The 14,809-nt window shown below is 46.5% G+C and overlaps 1 protein-coding gene across 1 annotated transcript in view; it reads right to left on the bottom strand.

Annotated features, from left to right (window-relative positions):
• Nucleotides 1-6,552: 6,552 nt before the first annotated feature.
• BCAS1 (brain enriched myelin associated protein 1) overlaps nucleotides 6,553-14,809 on the bottom strand; it is a 28,830-nt gene continuing 20,573 nt past the window's right edge. The window contains exons 9-10 of the mRNA XM_040080292.2: nucleotides 11,139-11,387; nucleotides 6,553-7,606 (exon numbers count right to left, since the gene is read on the bottom strand). Coding sequence (XP_039936226.1) covers nucleotides 7,532-7,606; nucleotides 11,139-11,387 — 324 coding nt within the window. The 3' untranslated portion in view covers nucleotides 6,553-7,531. The remainder of the gene's footprint in view (nucleotides 7,607-11,138; nucleotides 11,388-14,809) is intronic.

Raw genomic sequence — 14,809 nt, forward strand, 5'->3', positions numbered from 1 at the left:
GTACCAGACCCGGCTTGTGGAGAAACAGCTGAGGTGTAATAAAGGAAATGACTTTATTAATTTCCTGGGAAAAGGAAAATTAAACAGTGGCCGAAGCTCTCTTATTGTCTCTATATCTCTGCCTTGAATGTTAAAAAAAACAAACCCAAGATGTCCAAGAAGGATAAATAAGTGTAGGAAGAATAAAGAATTCTCCTCCTGGAGGTGTCTGATTTGAAATCAGCACTGCATTAACTTGCAAAAACTGTTGATTTTTTTTTTTTTTTTTTCCTACAGATAGTTAAGAGCAAAATCTAAATTCAGGCTAACAACTGCAATAAAAATCTCACTTTAAATATCTGAGATGGCTGTTGGTGATTACAACCAGGCTGCTACGTTGGTTTTAACTATCTCAGATTGCAAATTGAGATTTTTCAGGAGTACTTTGTGTTCTCTTGTTGGCAGGGCAGAGCTCAGCTAAATGAATTAAGAAGTCGGATATAAAAAAGTGCTTAGATAAACGTGGTAGATACGTGGAGTCCAACAATAAACTGAGAACAGACAATATTCCACAAAGACAGTGATTTGTCCCCAAACTTCCAAATCCAGTTCCAAACGAACTCCATATTTTTCACCTTTCCTAGGAGCGAACAGTACAATTTCACAAAGAGCCAGTTAGGAGTAAATTCAAGGTGAAGAAGAAGTTGAAAAAGAGCTAGCAGTGTCAATTTGGGGTGACGGCCACAACATCTCACCTCCAAAGAATCTGTGTTTATAAAATATTCAATTCTTGGAGAAATTACAGGCAGCACCCCCCAAATTTGAAGCCTGCATAATCAGCAGTTGCTTAGGAAATTCTTGGCAGCCGTGTGCCCGTAAGAACAAAGCTACATCTGTGAACAACAAGCCTGAGGAACACGTTCTGCAAACCCCTAAATTCTATTTCCAGCCTCCAATACAGACATTTACAAGCAGCTCTGCCAGTAACCAGCAGTAATTTTAGTGCAATGTTTGTTTCCAAGTTCTTGAAAGCACCTAGTCTGTGTAAAGGGCTGGGAATAGCAACTACCATCTTTACCCTGTCTGCAGCAATCACATCTCTCCCCCCCTCAAAGCTCAAAAAACGAGGCACAGACTGGAGGGAAAGTGAGGAATTTTTTTTTTCTGAATTCTTCCCCTTTCAGCATATGGTTCAGTTTCAGGGTTTTTTTTTTTCCCAAGCTAGAACAATGTGCTGTTACAGGAGACAAGATGATGAATGCCTCGTTTTGGGCTCAGTTAAAACAAACAACTTTCTCTAAAAGCACATGCTTCGTCTCAAAGTGACGTTCGGTAAAAGCCTCGGTGTCCGTATTACGTTACATCACTGCAGGTCAGCTCCGTGACTGACACACAGCACCAGGGGGAAAAAAAGGAGATTTCCCTTAACCCTCCCCTTGCCACAGCCCCTGTGTGCTCTGAGCACAGAATCCAGGTTCCTTTTACACCGTTTCTTAACCTCTTTGCACTTATTAATGCAGTTTCAAACTTAAGAGATGCTGAGAAATTTGCTTGTCGAGAATTAATCAAACAGAGGCAATCCCCCACCAAGATCAACCCAAGAAGGAGTATTCCACAATTTCCTTCACCAAGAAAGCTTTTCTGATGCTGATGTGCCAAAATCCATCTTTTTTTTTCACGCCAAATTTCTCAATTCCAGCCCCGTTCGGGTCTCTCAGAGGCCTTAGTGTCACTTCCCCTCCTTCCCAGCACATTTTACAGGGAAAGACAACTTTAGAAACTTGTTATTCGTGTGCTAAATGTTCCCCTGCACTTCCAGGCTCCACTAAAGTCACATTTTAGCTTTGCCATTCACCTTTAAATATATTTAAGGGAGTCAAAGGTGTTGGTGCTTTCAGGGTTGAATTAAGTGGCCACGGGCACATTTTGGCTTCCAGCAAAAAGGAGGGAGAGCAGAGGGATGAGCTGGGGTGCAGGTGGGCAGCACCTCCAAAGGGTGGGGATGGAGGCAAGGAACTGCACAGCACTGCCAGGGGAACCACAGGGGAATCATCCCGTAAACCACAGGGAAATCGTCCCACAAAGCACACAGGAATCATCCCATAAACCACGGGGGATTCACCCCACAAACTGCAGGGGAATCACCCCACAGACTCCAGGGGAATCACCCCATAAATTCCATGGGGTTCACCCCAAAAACCACAGGGGAATTATCCCAGAAACCACAGGGGAACCACCCCACAAACCACAGGGCATTCACCCCACAAACTACAGAGGGTTCACCCCACAAACCACAGGGGATTCGAACTACAGGAGAATCACCCCACAAACTACAAGGGATTCACCCCACAGGCTCCAGGGGAATCACCCCATAAATTCCATGGGGTTCACCCCACAAACCACAGGGGATTCACCCCACAAACTCCAAAGAAAGCTGGAGCCATAAAACCTTATCAAGGGCTCCTGTCTCCTTGGGAAAGCCACAAAAGGACCGAAAAGGCACCCAACACACAAATCCACCCCGGAGCTGGCTGGGCACAGCTCTTACCTGCTCCTGGGAAAAGCCAGCCCCTCGTGCAGCAGCCCCTGGGAGCTCTGCCCCGCTCCCATCCCTTTCAGAGGACCAAACGTCCTCATCACCTCCCAAATGAACCCAACTGGGCTGACCCCAGAGCAGTCCTTAACCCCTTCTGGCACCTGCAGACCCCCTCAGCAGATTGACACGGGCACAATCCCATTTTTACTTGGCACTTTTACTGCGGTAGGACTGTGTGGAGGCAACGGAGGGGGAGAAGAGAGCAAAAAAAAATTATTTTCAAGCGTAGTCACAATGGCAATAAAAGCCTTTGCATGGGTTTAGTCTCGCTGGAATTAAATTTGTGTGGCTGTGTGTCTGGCAGGGCTGCCCCACTCGCTTCTGGAAGCACCAAAATCCGTCTGGTGCGGCCCAGTCCTGGGTTCTTGGGGTAAAGAGGATTTCTTCCATAACATCTAAGACTGGTTCTGCTCCGTGACTGGGGTTGTGAATATTGATGCAGCATTTTGTGGCAATAAACACGGAGCAATAAAGTAATCCAGCCATGATTACTGAATTTGATGAAGGGTTCCTGAACAAGGCATTTACAATTACATGCCTTTTTGATATGTGAAGAGGTGGTTAAAAATAAAATTTAAAAAAAAAAAATAGAAAAAACGATTGCTTCAGCTCAAATTTACAAGCAAAACTTTCACAAGAAATTCTTTTCCTTCACTCGTGGCAGCCATTGCCAGGGCTCAAAACTTCAGGGAGAAAACTTCCTGTGATGACAGAGTCCCAGAATTCCGGGCTACTTCAGTTTCATTCACCAAAGTAATAAAATTTCAGCCTATACCAGCTCAAATCTATTTCTCCAATGGACTCGAAAATGCTGACAGCAAAAAAAGCGAGAACTCTGCAGCTTGATCCCCACTTCCCTTCTGTGTTCCAAACAACTCCAGTGAAGTAACCACAAACATCCCTGAAATTGGTGAACAAAGATGAGTCTGCAAAATTCCACTTGTGTTTCGAACGCCGTTGTGCGCAGGGTCTGCCCTTATCATCCCCTGGGTGATAAGAGTAGAGGACCTTGCTGTGTGTAAAGGTGGGTGAAGGGGCACTGCTGGGTTCTGCTTCACCTGCTCGCTCTGGGATGCGATAAAGAAGGAATTTGGACTTTGTCCCTTTCCGGTTTAAAGTCAAACCTCGGGTGTTTCCTGTGCGGGAGGTTCTTTCCTCTGCCCTTCAGCAGGTGACAGATTTAATAGGAAATGATGAAGTAAAAGCAAAGAGGGGTGATAAGAGGTTTATTCTTCTCCGAGGCTTTTGGTGATTTGTTTTCAGAAAGTGGCACTTCTTTAAGGAATTTGTGTGCATCTTCAGCCTCCGTCAGGGCTGCTGCAGAGTTTCCTGTTTTTGTGTTCTCAGAACTGCTGAGCTGCTCAAGCTGCCAGTAAAGCCCAGGGTGTGTTATCCAGAAGAGGTGGAGTCTATAACAAATCCAGATTCTTCACTGATGTTCTCAGAGTGTGTGACAGTGCAGAATTCAGAGCTATCCCACCTCCGGCCTCACCACGGGGTCAGTGCCCACAGCCCACCCCCTCTGTGTTTATCTCCTGTCGCATCATCCTTCCATGCAGGAAACCGTGGATTTTCTCACATGAGTGGCTTTAAAGCCAGCTGTAAACATTTACATCTGAAAAAGGCATTGAGGTGCTCCCGAAACACGATGTGGGTGCAGAGCTGGGGAACACAGACCCTGGAAATCGGGTCCTGGCTCTGTGTGAGCAGACTCAGCTCCTAAAGGGAAGGATCTCCAACTCCCAAGGGGCAGGATTCCCTCCTCAGAGGGCAGACACGGGCCTGGCACGGTCAGCAGGGAGGGACTTGGTGCTTTCTAGGCACTCTCAGAGGGGTTTATGGCTCTGCAGCCCTCCCTGGGAATGCAGAGTGGGAGCTGGGCAGGATGGACGCCTGGCACAGAGAACCTCCCTGGGACCCTGCTCTTCCTGAGGGGCAAATAAACCTCTGTGCGCTCTAAGTCAGCATTTTGTACACCAAAACTTGCGGGTTTTGGATCCATTCCCTTTTATGTTTATCAGATGCTTAAAATCCTCCCCAAATTCCCACGCCCTGAGATCCCTGACCGGTGCGGTCTGCTCCAGTTGTGCTCCGAACATCCCGCGTGTAAAACCAGAGCGCATTTGTTAACAACGGGCTCTAAACGCCGTGTATCGCCTTTGGCTGCTCTTTTCCTTTGTCCTGGGCCTCAGCCTCTTCCAAAGCTTTGATTTCCAAATGACTTGTTAATCTTTCCTGGGCCCGGAGATGAAAGCTGCACTTTAATGTTAGACCACGGAAACTCGGCTGAAGCCGGGATGCTTCTCCTAAGACCTTTCTTCCTCTTGGGGCTCCACATGTGGCTGCTTTATGGGAAGGCTGAGTGGCTTCTCCGGAGCTGCTGGTGCTGCCACGAGCAGGAGGAACCAACCAAAACCCAACATTTTCTGCGCGGGGGCAGCGCCAGCTCTCAGCGTTATTTCATTCCATCCGCAACGAGAGCCCCGTGCCACGGAGGGCACCCACAGCCACGATGCTTGCACAAACGGAACAACACAAAACAAGCACAAACGGAACAACACAAAACAAGCACAAATGGAACAACACAAAACAAGCACAAAACAAGCACAAACTCTTGCTTGCTGCTCTGCCAAGAGCATTTCCTGACTCCTCAAATCCGCCCCTTTGCCAGGTGCTGGGGGCAGAGCAGGTGGGAACGCAGCGTGCCCTCAGCATGGGCCTGCTCCCAGAGTGGGAGAGCTCCTCTCCTCCAGAGAAGGCCTGGTCTGTCCAAAATAAAAGATTAGTTAATATCTACACAGTCTATAATGCAGTAATAGATCTCTAGATTCTATATTTTCAGCCTGGAAAAGAGAAGCTTTGCAATGACCTCAGTGTGGCCTAAAGGAGCTGCAGGAAAGATGGAGAGAGGATTTCCAAGGGATGGAGGGGCAGGATACAGGGAATGGCTTCAAACTGACAGAGGGGAGGTTTGGGTGGGATGGTGGGGAGGAATTCCTGGTTGTGAGGGTGGGGAGGGGCTGGGATGGAATTCCCAGAGCAGCTGTGTCTGGCCCTGGATCCCTGGAAGTGCCCAAGGCCGGGTTGGACATCCTGGGATAGGGGAAGGTGTCCCTGCCACGGCAGGGATGGAATGGAATGAGCTTTAATGTCCCTTCCAACCCAAACCCTCTGTGACTCTGCGCTAATATAATTGACCGTAATCATAATTTTCATTTGAAAATCACTGAAATACCCTTTCTGAGGTGCCCAGAGCAGTATGAAATCAGCAGATCACACTCCTTGTCCCTGTGCTCTGAGAACAGCCCCGTCTCACGTCTGGCACTCCCACACCCCTGTGGAACCACGGGGTTTGTCTCCCTGACTGCGCTTTATTCAATTCAATCTCATGTCATGTAGACAAAGCCGAATTTTATTTCTTTCTTTGTGTGGAGCAAAGCTGGGTATAACAACTCCAATCCTTCTTTCACACTGGGGGTGCACAGGAGTCACTGGTCCTGCCCAGATGGACAAGGAGGGGCCGTGGATCAGGCTGGAAGCCTGCGAGCAATCACCACGGACTGATTTCCCTTTGCAAGGCATGGGAATGCCAGGGAGGGGAGCAGAAAGTGCCATTGGTGCTAAAGAACCTTTGCTCTGTGCCCTCTGCACAGAACCAGCAGCAAGTCCTTGCTGGGCACCTCAAACATGCAGGTTTGCAGAACCCAGAGCAAAAATCCCACTGAACTGCAGGGGCTTTTGACCTCTGTGCCCTCTGATCAGCTAGAAACAAAATTCTGCAGAATTTACACAATTCTCCCTCGCCTTCCAGGTGTAATCTTCGCTCAGATGAAGAGAGAAGAACAGCTCTTCCCTCCACAGGCAAGGTTTGTCCATGCTGATTTATGCCTTAATGTCACATCAATCACCAGAGCACAGGCACGTAAATAACAAACTTTGTTTGAAAATTGAAGCAGCAACAGATTTTTTTTTGTTTGTTTGTTTCAAAGGATAAGTATTAGTTTATTTAAAGATAAGGATGTCAAAATATACAGTATTGTATCGTTAAGATCAGAGTGGATTAAAATGCCAGGCCCACGGCTCCCTGTACAGGCTAGGATTGAACGAACAGAAACCTTAATTTTCCATAGAATTTATTAACTACAGTTATTACAGGAGTCTTGTGAAGCAGAGAGCTGCTTTGGGCAGCTTTGATTTTGGTTTTTATTAGGATTAATTACAATTATGGACATAAACAGGTACCAGGAGGAGTAACTAATAAGTTTCCTACGACCTAAGGAACATTAATTCCCGGCTGGCAAGGCGCAGCCCGGCGTTAGGGACGTGGCTGCCCTCTTGTGTCCTATTAGAACCTTAAATAGCTTTTAATTTGTTATCCCATCGCCCGGCCGAGAGAGGAGCTGCCTCGATCACGTCAAGCCTTTGCATTTTAGCGTTTTAATTTACATTAATAACCGGCAGGAAGCAGGATTTGATCACCACGGGTTCTGTCGGACCGAAGGGTTCGGCTCTGATTTCAGCTCTATCGAAACCCCCCCAGAAGTGACTCGGCTGTTACTCCATGAAGCAGAAGGTTTTTCCGGGGGGATTTGTGCTTCTCCTGGCTGCCTTCGAGCTCTCCAAAGCGGAGGATTCGCCGCCCGTGCCTCGCCGCCCCTCCTTTGTCACTTGCTTTGTTTTTCTGCCGCGCACTGAATTCTCTGCCACCCTCGCACCTGACTCACCCTCCCCTCTCCACGCTCCCAGCCATCCGCACCACCTCGCTTCCAGCACATTTCTTGGGGAATCCTTAGAGCCGCCTTCTCCAGGTGAGGAACAAACCCTGCCAACCATGCCCCGGTGTTCGCTTCGGCCTCAGGCGTTTGCTGGCAGCCTCGGGAAGGAAAAGGAGCCGTTTGTGCTGCCAGGAGCTCCCAGAGAGCTGCTGAGCCTCCCTCCAGCAGCCGCGGCTGGGCGCTACTTGGATTTGCCAGCGGGGAGGATGGACACGGGGTCTGTCTGCACCTCTGCGTCCGACATCCTCTTGGAGCCCTGCGGAACGAGGGAGACGCCTTCAGAAACATTTCCAAGTATTTCAGAATGGCCAGGTCTGGAACTGCGGCTCAGGCTTTTGCTACCAGATATTTCCCACTGATTTAATCTCCCAGCCTCCCTTCGTTTGCCCTTCATTTAATATGAGCGGATATACGAGCACCATCCGCATCATGAGAACCGCACAAAGCTCCTGCCCGTGACTCTGCCTAAATGTGGGGGTTATTTTAACATAATTGTCTCAATCGGCGTGGAAACAATTGTTTTCAGGAACTGGGCTCACATACCAGAGCCAGGCTGCTGTGTGTCTGTAGTATTGGAGTTTTGGCATCACTTTCTTTAAAATTTCCCTGCCCTAAACGCTTCACTGCAACCCTGCTAAGAGTCCTTGGAGCATGATGAATGGTGTATTATAGCCAGCCCTGCTCTGCTCTAGGTTAAAGGAACATTAAATACTTTTATGCATGACAGGTATTCGACAGTGTTTGAGTGATAAAGGTTTTTTTACACTGCAAACCTAATTCTGGGTTTGGAACCGCTCCAAGACACTAATCCAGCTTAGATGAAGGAAATGTATAGCTCTAACTATATCGACTACATTTTTCACGAGCTGATAAAAACTTGGCTCTGGTTTAAGGTGCTTGACCTGATTTTGCTGGCCTTGAAGCTGCCAAAACTTCGGCGAAACGGAGCCACAAACAGTGTTTGAGGTCACTTCTACCACTGCGGGGTGTCGGTGCCGTTTGGAGCCCAAATCACGCCTTGCTAAGCACAAAATGCAGCATGACAAAGCCAAAGGTGACTCTGTGCTTTCCCCGGGATAGGAGCCGGGCAGAATAATGTGTGAATTGTCCTCTCCTGGAAACCTGAGTCACCACTTCAGGACGATGCTGTGTTACACGCGGAGAGTGAAAGGTCTCGACTTCCTCATCCCCTTCAGGGAAGTAAAAACAGCAAGGTTTTTACACTGATAAGGCTCCACCTCACTGATCTTCTTTTAATGTTTCACCTTGGAGCATCTAAGTATGAAAAAGAGCAGCCAAAAATCATAATGGACTGAAAAATCCCATCTAAAACTGATTGTAACCTTGTGCAGCTCAGCTGGCTGCAGTGGTTTTGCTTCTGTTTCCCCTGATGTTGAGTTTAGAGGATGCTCTAGAGCAGAATAAAATAAATAAAATAAATAAAATAAATAAAATAAATAAAATTAAAAGGGTTTGGCCATTTACAGCTAGCAGCAAATCCATCATTTATCCATCAACCAATACTAAGTGAGCTGCTCATTCCAAATTTAGCCAGAAACCCTAAGAACCTCCACATCAGGTGAAGATTTCCCACGTCACAGGAGTGATGGGGTCTGCCAGCTCCAGCTCCTGTCTGAGCATGGTGAAGCCACTTCTAAACTGATCTAGGGAATAAAATGATACAATTTGCCTTTCTTCCTATAAAAGGGTGGAGGGAGGAGACAGGAGAGGAGGCTCCTTGGAGATAATTCCCATTTTGCCTCGCTGAGCACCCATTTTGCAGAGGTCACTTTATTTGCTCACTGCAGGCTCCTGCTGCACCCATTTTCAAGGTGGCTGCTGATTACAGCAGGAAGATCAGACTGGCCCATGATTCTCGTTGAACTGGAATTTCCAAGCCCGGTGTGAAAGAAAGAACTTTGTTCTGCCTTTTTTTAACAGAAAAATTCCAGCTCTGCCCTGGGATTCAGGAGCTCACAGCTTCGTGACAGTGAAGCTGGAATGTGCTGGTTTGGGCAGAGGATTTTAAAGTGCACACAAAGAAAAGTCGAGGTACTGGAGTATTTTTTTTCCCCAGATTTTGCTCAGGAGAAGCCTGGGTCAGTGCAGCACACACTCTGATCAGAATAAATCCAAATACTTTCCACGTGCTGAGCTCTCCCAGCTCCTGACAGCTGCACTATGAGTTATTCCAGCTCAGGAAACAATGCTATTCATCTTTTTCCCCCTTTTCTTTTTCTTTCTAATCTAATCTTTGGAAGACTCCCTAAATACATTTGCTACAGCTTATAAATTAATCTCTTTTACCATAGGAACAACCTTATCTATGCTCAAACCCTGCAGCCAGGCAGTGATGTTGTTTGCTTGCATAAGCATCTCCAGTTGTAGCCAAAATTTCAGCATTTGTAGCCAAAATTCCAGCATTTTTAGCCCAGCTGGGAGCAGAGGCTGCAGCTGCAGTGTTTTAATCTGCATTCCTGCACTGTGGCACCCTCCTGCTCTGTGCCATTCCCAGGGGAATCAGGATCCAGGAGAGGATGGTGTTAAAATACAGAATAGGAGTTGTTCTGTGAGCACAGGCTGGGTGAGTTGCTGGATCCCCTTCAATGTCTCCTGCTCCCATTTTATCAACAAAAAGCTGATTTTTTTTTTCCTGCTGAATTGTTCCCAGACAATTGAGCTGTTATCTTGAGATGCTGGCATTGGTTGGTGTGTGTGATCTAATACTTTCAGATCAACAATTACACTTTCTGATCACCTAGGGAGATGAGGAGATCATTTTATTTTTTTTTAGCATTGCAGAATGAATTTCTTAGCTCTTGAGGATATTGAAAACAGGTAATAATTTTCCATGGGAGTTTTCCCACACGCAGATCTCATTGTTATGTGGTTTGCTGCCACTTTGAAGCACAATAAACTGATCAAATCAGCTTTACTGTTGTCAAAACCTCATTTTTTAAAAGAGTTAATGGGAAAGGGAAGCTGCAAGAGCACTCTCTATAATTGCAGCAGAAGATAAGGGACTGCACAGCCAAACTGAGATGAGCAGAAAAAAAAATAAATCCTACAGAACATCTCTACTTCCCCTCCACTGATTCTGATTTATTCTTCAAGTAGTCTTTTTACCTCTCACAATCTCCTCCCTTGATCTAAAAGCTGTTCTTACCCTTTCGATCTGAGCCGCCTTTCCTGTCTCTCTCTGTGTCTTTCAATAATTTTGGAAGTGTTTCCTCACTCCTTCACATCTCCCTTCCTGGAAGAATTCTAAATTTGCGTCTTTCGTTAAACTCCGCGCAGGAGTTTTGGTTTGGATCACCTCCCTTGGTTTGGACCCTGCAGGGTTTGGTTTTGCAGGGATTTTGTCTGTACCACCACGGAGGCAGGCAGGTTCCTCTGGTACATCAGCACCATCTCCACCTTCCCTTCGTGAGCGCCCTGTCATTTGTAGGAACACTGAGCCAAGGCACGAACTCCAAACCCAGAACAATTCCATCTCTCCCTGGGCAAACCATCCCTGCCTCAGTCATCACCCCGAGGCCTGAACTTTCCTCCCGTTCCCAAAACTTGCTGTTCTTTGGCATACCAAGGCCTGATTGTTCCTCCTTTCCCAAAACCTTGCTGTTCTTTGACACCCCAAGGCCTGAATTTTCCTTCCTTTCCCAAACCCTGGTGTCCTTCAGCATCCCAAGCCCGGCTGGTGAAGCTGACGCGCGAATCCCCCACGGATCAGAGCCCGCGTGCTTCAACCCGCTGGAAAACGGCGAAGAAAGGAAGAGAAATGAACGTACGAGGCCTTTGAAGAACCCTCCCAGGGACTGCCTCTTCTCTGTCTTCTTGTAGGAGGCTTCCTTGGCGTCTCCGCCGTTCTGGATGGAGTCGGGCTCCGCTGCCGCCTGCTCCCGGGGCTCCGGCTGCTCCTTCCCCTTCTGCTTGCCCAGCTCCACCGCGGATTTCTTGTCTTTGGAGCCCTCTTTGCTCCTCTGGCCCCCAGGGTCGCTCTCAGATGGGGCAAGAGGCTTCTCTGTGGCGTTTAAAGTCTGCGGCGGTTTCAAACAGGGGGTATTTTTAGCGGGGGGATAGGAAGGGTTCAGGAGATCCATAAAAATTTTTTTAAAAAATAGCGAAAGGCCGCCTGGCAGGGAGGGACCCTGCTGCCCAGCAGGTTTTCATTTACAGAGGTTGGGGTGAGCTCCTGCAGTGTTGGCTCAGGGAAGGGCTCCCAGGGAGCCGCTGGAATTCCGTGAGCAAAGACTGCGAGGTGGAACCACCCCTGAGAGGAACAACTGCGCTGCTGCTGGAGCTGCTCGAGGAGGCAGAGAACAGGCACGGAAAATCCCGCTGAAACATCTCCAGGGTTTGTGCCCCAAGCACGGGAAGCACCCAAAAAGTGCAAGGAAAAGATTCGAGAGCGGACAAAAACAAAGAGACCCCGTAAAGTAGAGGATGAAAACAAATTCCCTGTGAACAAGCAACACTCCACCCAAAATTCAGCAACACAGGGTTTGGCTGTGGAAGGCCAGAACATCACAGAAAACTCTGTACAAGTGCAAAGGAAGAGACAGGAAATCTTCCAAAAAACCACAGTCACAAAGCACCTGTCTAGAGTAAAGGGGAAGGCTCTGGAACTCAGAGAAGTTCAGGATATATCTGAAGTTCACACAATAAAAATCCTATCTGACAAACAAAGGCTCAGGCAGTGAAATTGCCACTATTTGGAAAGCAGTAAATGAGGGTGGTTTTGCCAGGAAAACTGTTTGCAAATAGGATTTTCCTTTTTTTCTTATTAAAAAAAAAAAAAAAAGACCCATATGGCTTTATTTATTACCATCATTAAAACAGCACAAATTTACCATGTTGAAAAGCTGGAAATCTCACATCTGCCCCAAGGCCATGGCCCGAGCTTAATGCTGTGTATTTTTCCAGCTTTGGGAATTTTACTATTAGTCTTGAAATATTTGGTGTTCTTCTGAAGGCCTGGGGTTGTGTGCTCGCACGCCAAGCTTAGCTTTCATTCAAAACAAAAACATTTTTAGATCTCATGATTTCAGAAAACCCTGAAAACAGAAACTCTAGAGAAAAAGAATGCAAATACACTTCTTGTAGTTAAAAATAAAAAAAATGTTCAAGCCTGTCTCATTTTGGGGAAACAAGAATGAGAGGGGACAACAATCTTACTGCTTGCCTTTTTTACTCTATTCACCTCCTCTCGCTACCCAATCTAAAAAAAGTTCCATATTTAAATCACAGAACCCATTTAATACATTCAGGCTTGACCAGGAGACTCAACTCCTCCACTATATATGAGCTTTTGGAATGATTTCTTTATCCAAAGACAGATATATGTGGGTAAATATTTCCTCAACACCTGGATTTCTGTGCTCTTAGATTTTAAAAATTCCAGTCAGCAGCTTGTCTTTGTGCAGGAGAACACGGAGGGGATCAGTAGATTTATGGTTCATCACGGTTTATATTTTATATTTTAGTTTATATAGTTTATAGTCCATCAAAGCAGACTCAGTGGGGTCAGAGGAGAGCAGAGGTTTGGCTGGGGCTGCACAGACACCACACACCTCCCCTGTGTCCTGTCACCTGGGAAATGACCCTTGGCAGTGCCCAGGGCATGCGGGAGCTCTCCCAGCACAAGGATGGACAAAAAAGAATCTGATGTTGTCTCTGTCTCAGTTAAACCCTGGGAGCTCTGAGCCGCTGCCCCAGCAGTTGGTTCCCAAGACCTTTCTCACTGATTTGCCTCAGCTCACCTCTGAAATGATTCTTGGGTGAGATTGCAAACGCTTACCTTGGCTGCAGCAGCAGCCACGGCTCTGGGACTGAGCCCAGGCACAGCCGAGTTCAGAGGGGCCAGGAGAGCCTGGAACCCTCAGGAACACCCTGGGAAATCTGTGGCTTTGCTCTGTGGGCGTAAAATTAGAGTTTTCCTCCCCACACGTGCCCGAGACAGCGCCGCAGCCAAAGCACAGCGCTCCCCATGGCTGAGAGCAGGTGGGGCCTTTGATGTCAGGTGGACAAAACACTTCTTAAAAAATATTCATAATTCATTTTCCAGGCAAAAAAAAAAACCAAAAAAAAACCCAAAAAAAAACCAAGAACCCAAACCCTATCAAAGAATCTCTTGGAGGTGTTTCATATTAACCTCGAAAGACAGGAAATTGGCATATTTGATATGGACGGGAGCAGCTCAGGAAATGCAGAGCGAGGCCTGGGAAAAATGAAAGACGTTAACGCTCCTTGCTCCAAAGGGAAGCTGCTCCCGGCGGTTTGCGTTGCCTCCCTCAGCGCCAGCGGTGCCACTGAAGTAAAAAAAGAAAAAGGGACGGCATTTTCCCCGTTATCTTACTGGAGACCTTGGCCCAAGGCTGATTTTTAAGCCCAGGATTTCTGCGGGTTTTGGAGCGGTGCTGAAGTTTCTGGAGGGCACAGAGGGGCAGGGATGGGACGGGGAGAAGGATCGCGGCATTCCAGAGACACTACAGCATAGTTAAAGGAAATCTTTTCAAATCCCTAAAAAAGGAAGAAGTCAGCAGCAGATCCTGTTTTCCTTGGGCTCCTCTGTGGAATAAAACTGTTCTAATTTACACCAGGGCAAGGCAGAGAAGGAGGAAGAACAACAAACTGATTTACAAAAGTGGAAGGAAGCTGGCTGCTCGTTAAAACATTAAAATAAATGAGCTGGCTGCTCATTTATTAATAAAATAAAGTCGATCCAGGGCTGAAACTTTTGGTGCCTTACCCAGATCACAAAAGTCTTGTATGAAATAAGAATTAAGTGTCACAAGACAAGGCCCTTCTATATTTAGGATGCTTTTAGAGACATAATTCATAAAATTTAACCTTGGTGTCATCAGACGTTGTGAAAAGAGGAAGAGGGGGATATAATTTTACAGCTGTTTAAAAAAGGAAATTCTGAAATGTCAGTTTTGAATGCAACTTCAGTTTTCCTCTGAAAGGAAACTGTCTATAGACAGAACCTTGTTTTATTTCTCATTACTGAGAGATTAATTATTCTGGACGTCTTCCCTTGCAGCAGATGAGGGTTTGGCTCTCAAATTAACAGAATTTATGTTGATGATGAAAGTATTATTTTCATAAAGCATTTTGAAAACCATGAAGAATAGAATGCAAATACCACACCCAAAGGTTGGGTTTAGATTTTATGAACACATGACAAAAGAAACAAAAACAGAACAAGAAACGAACATTTTCATGGCTTTTGTTACATCGCTCTGAACAGTTTTCATTCTCACTTTCATTTCCCTCTTGTAGAGTTTCCACCAAAATGATTCTTTCCTCAGAAGACAAGCAAATCAACAAAGTAAAAATAATTCTGTGTGTATTTAGTTCCACTGCCTGGGCCAATGTACTTGCAGAAAGCCAAAAAGCAGCAAGATAGAGGAAGAAGACTGAACATAAACCCACTAATTATTTTAAGAAAAGGAACACA

This window comes from Hirundo rustica, chromosome 16 (assembly GCF_015227805.2).
Source record: "Hirundo rustica isolate bHirRus1 chromosome 16, bHirRus1.pri.v3, whole genome shotgun sequence".
In the NCBI taxonomy this organism is placed as follows: domain Eukaryota; kingdom Metazoa; phylum Chordata; class Aves; order Passeriformes; family Hirundinidae; genus Hirundo; species Hirundo rustica.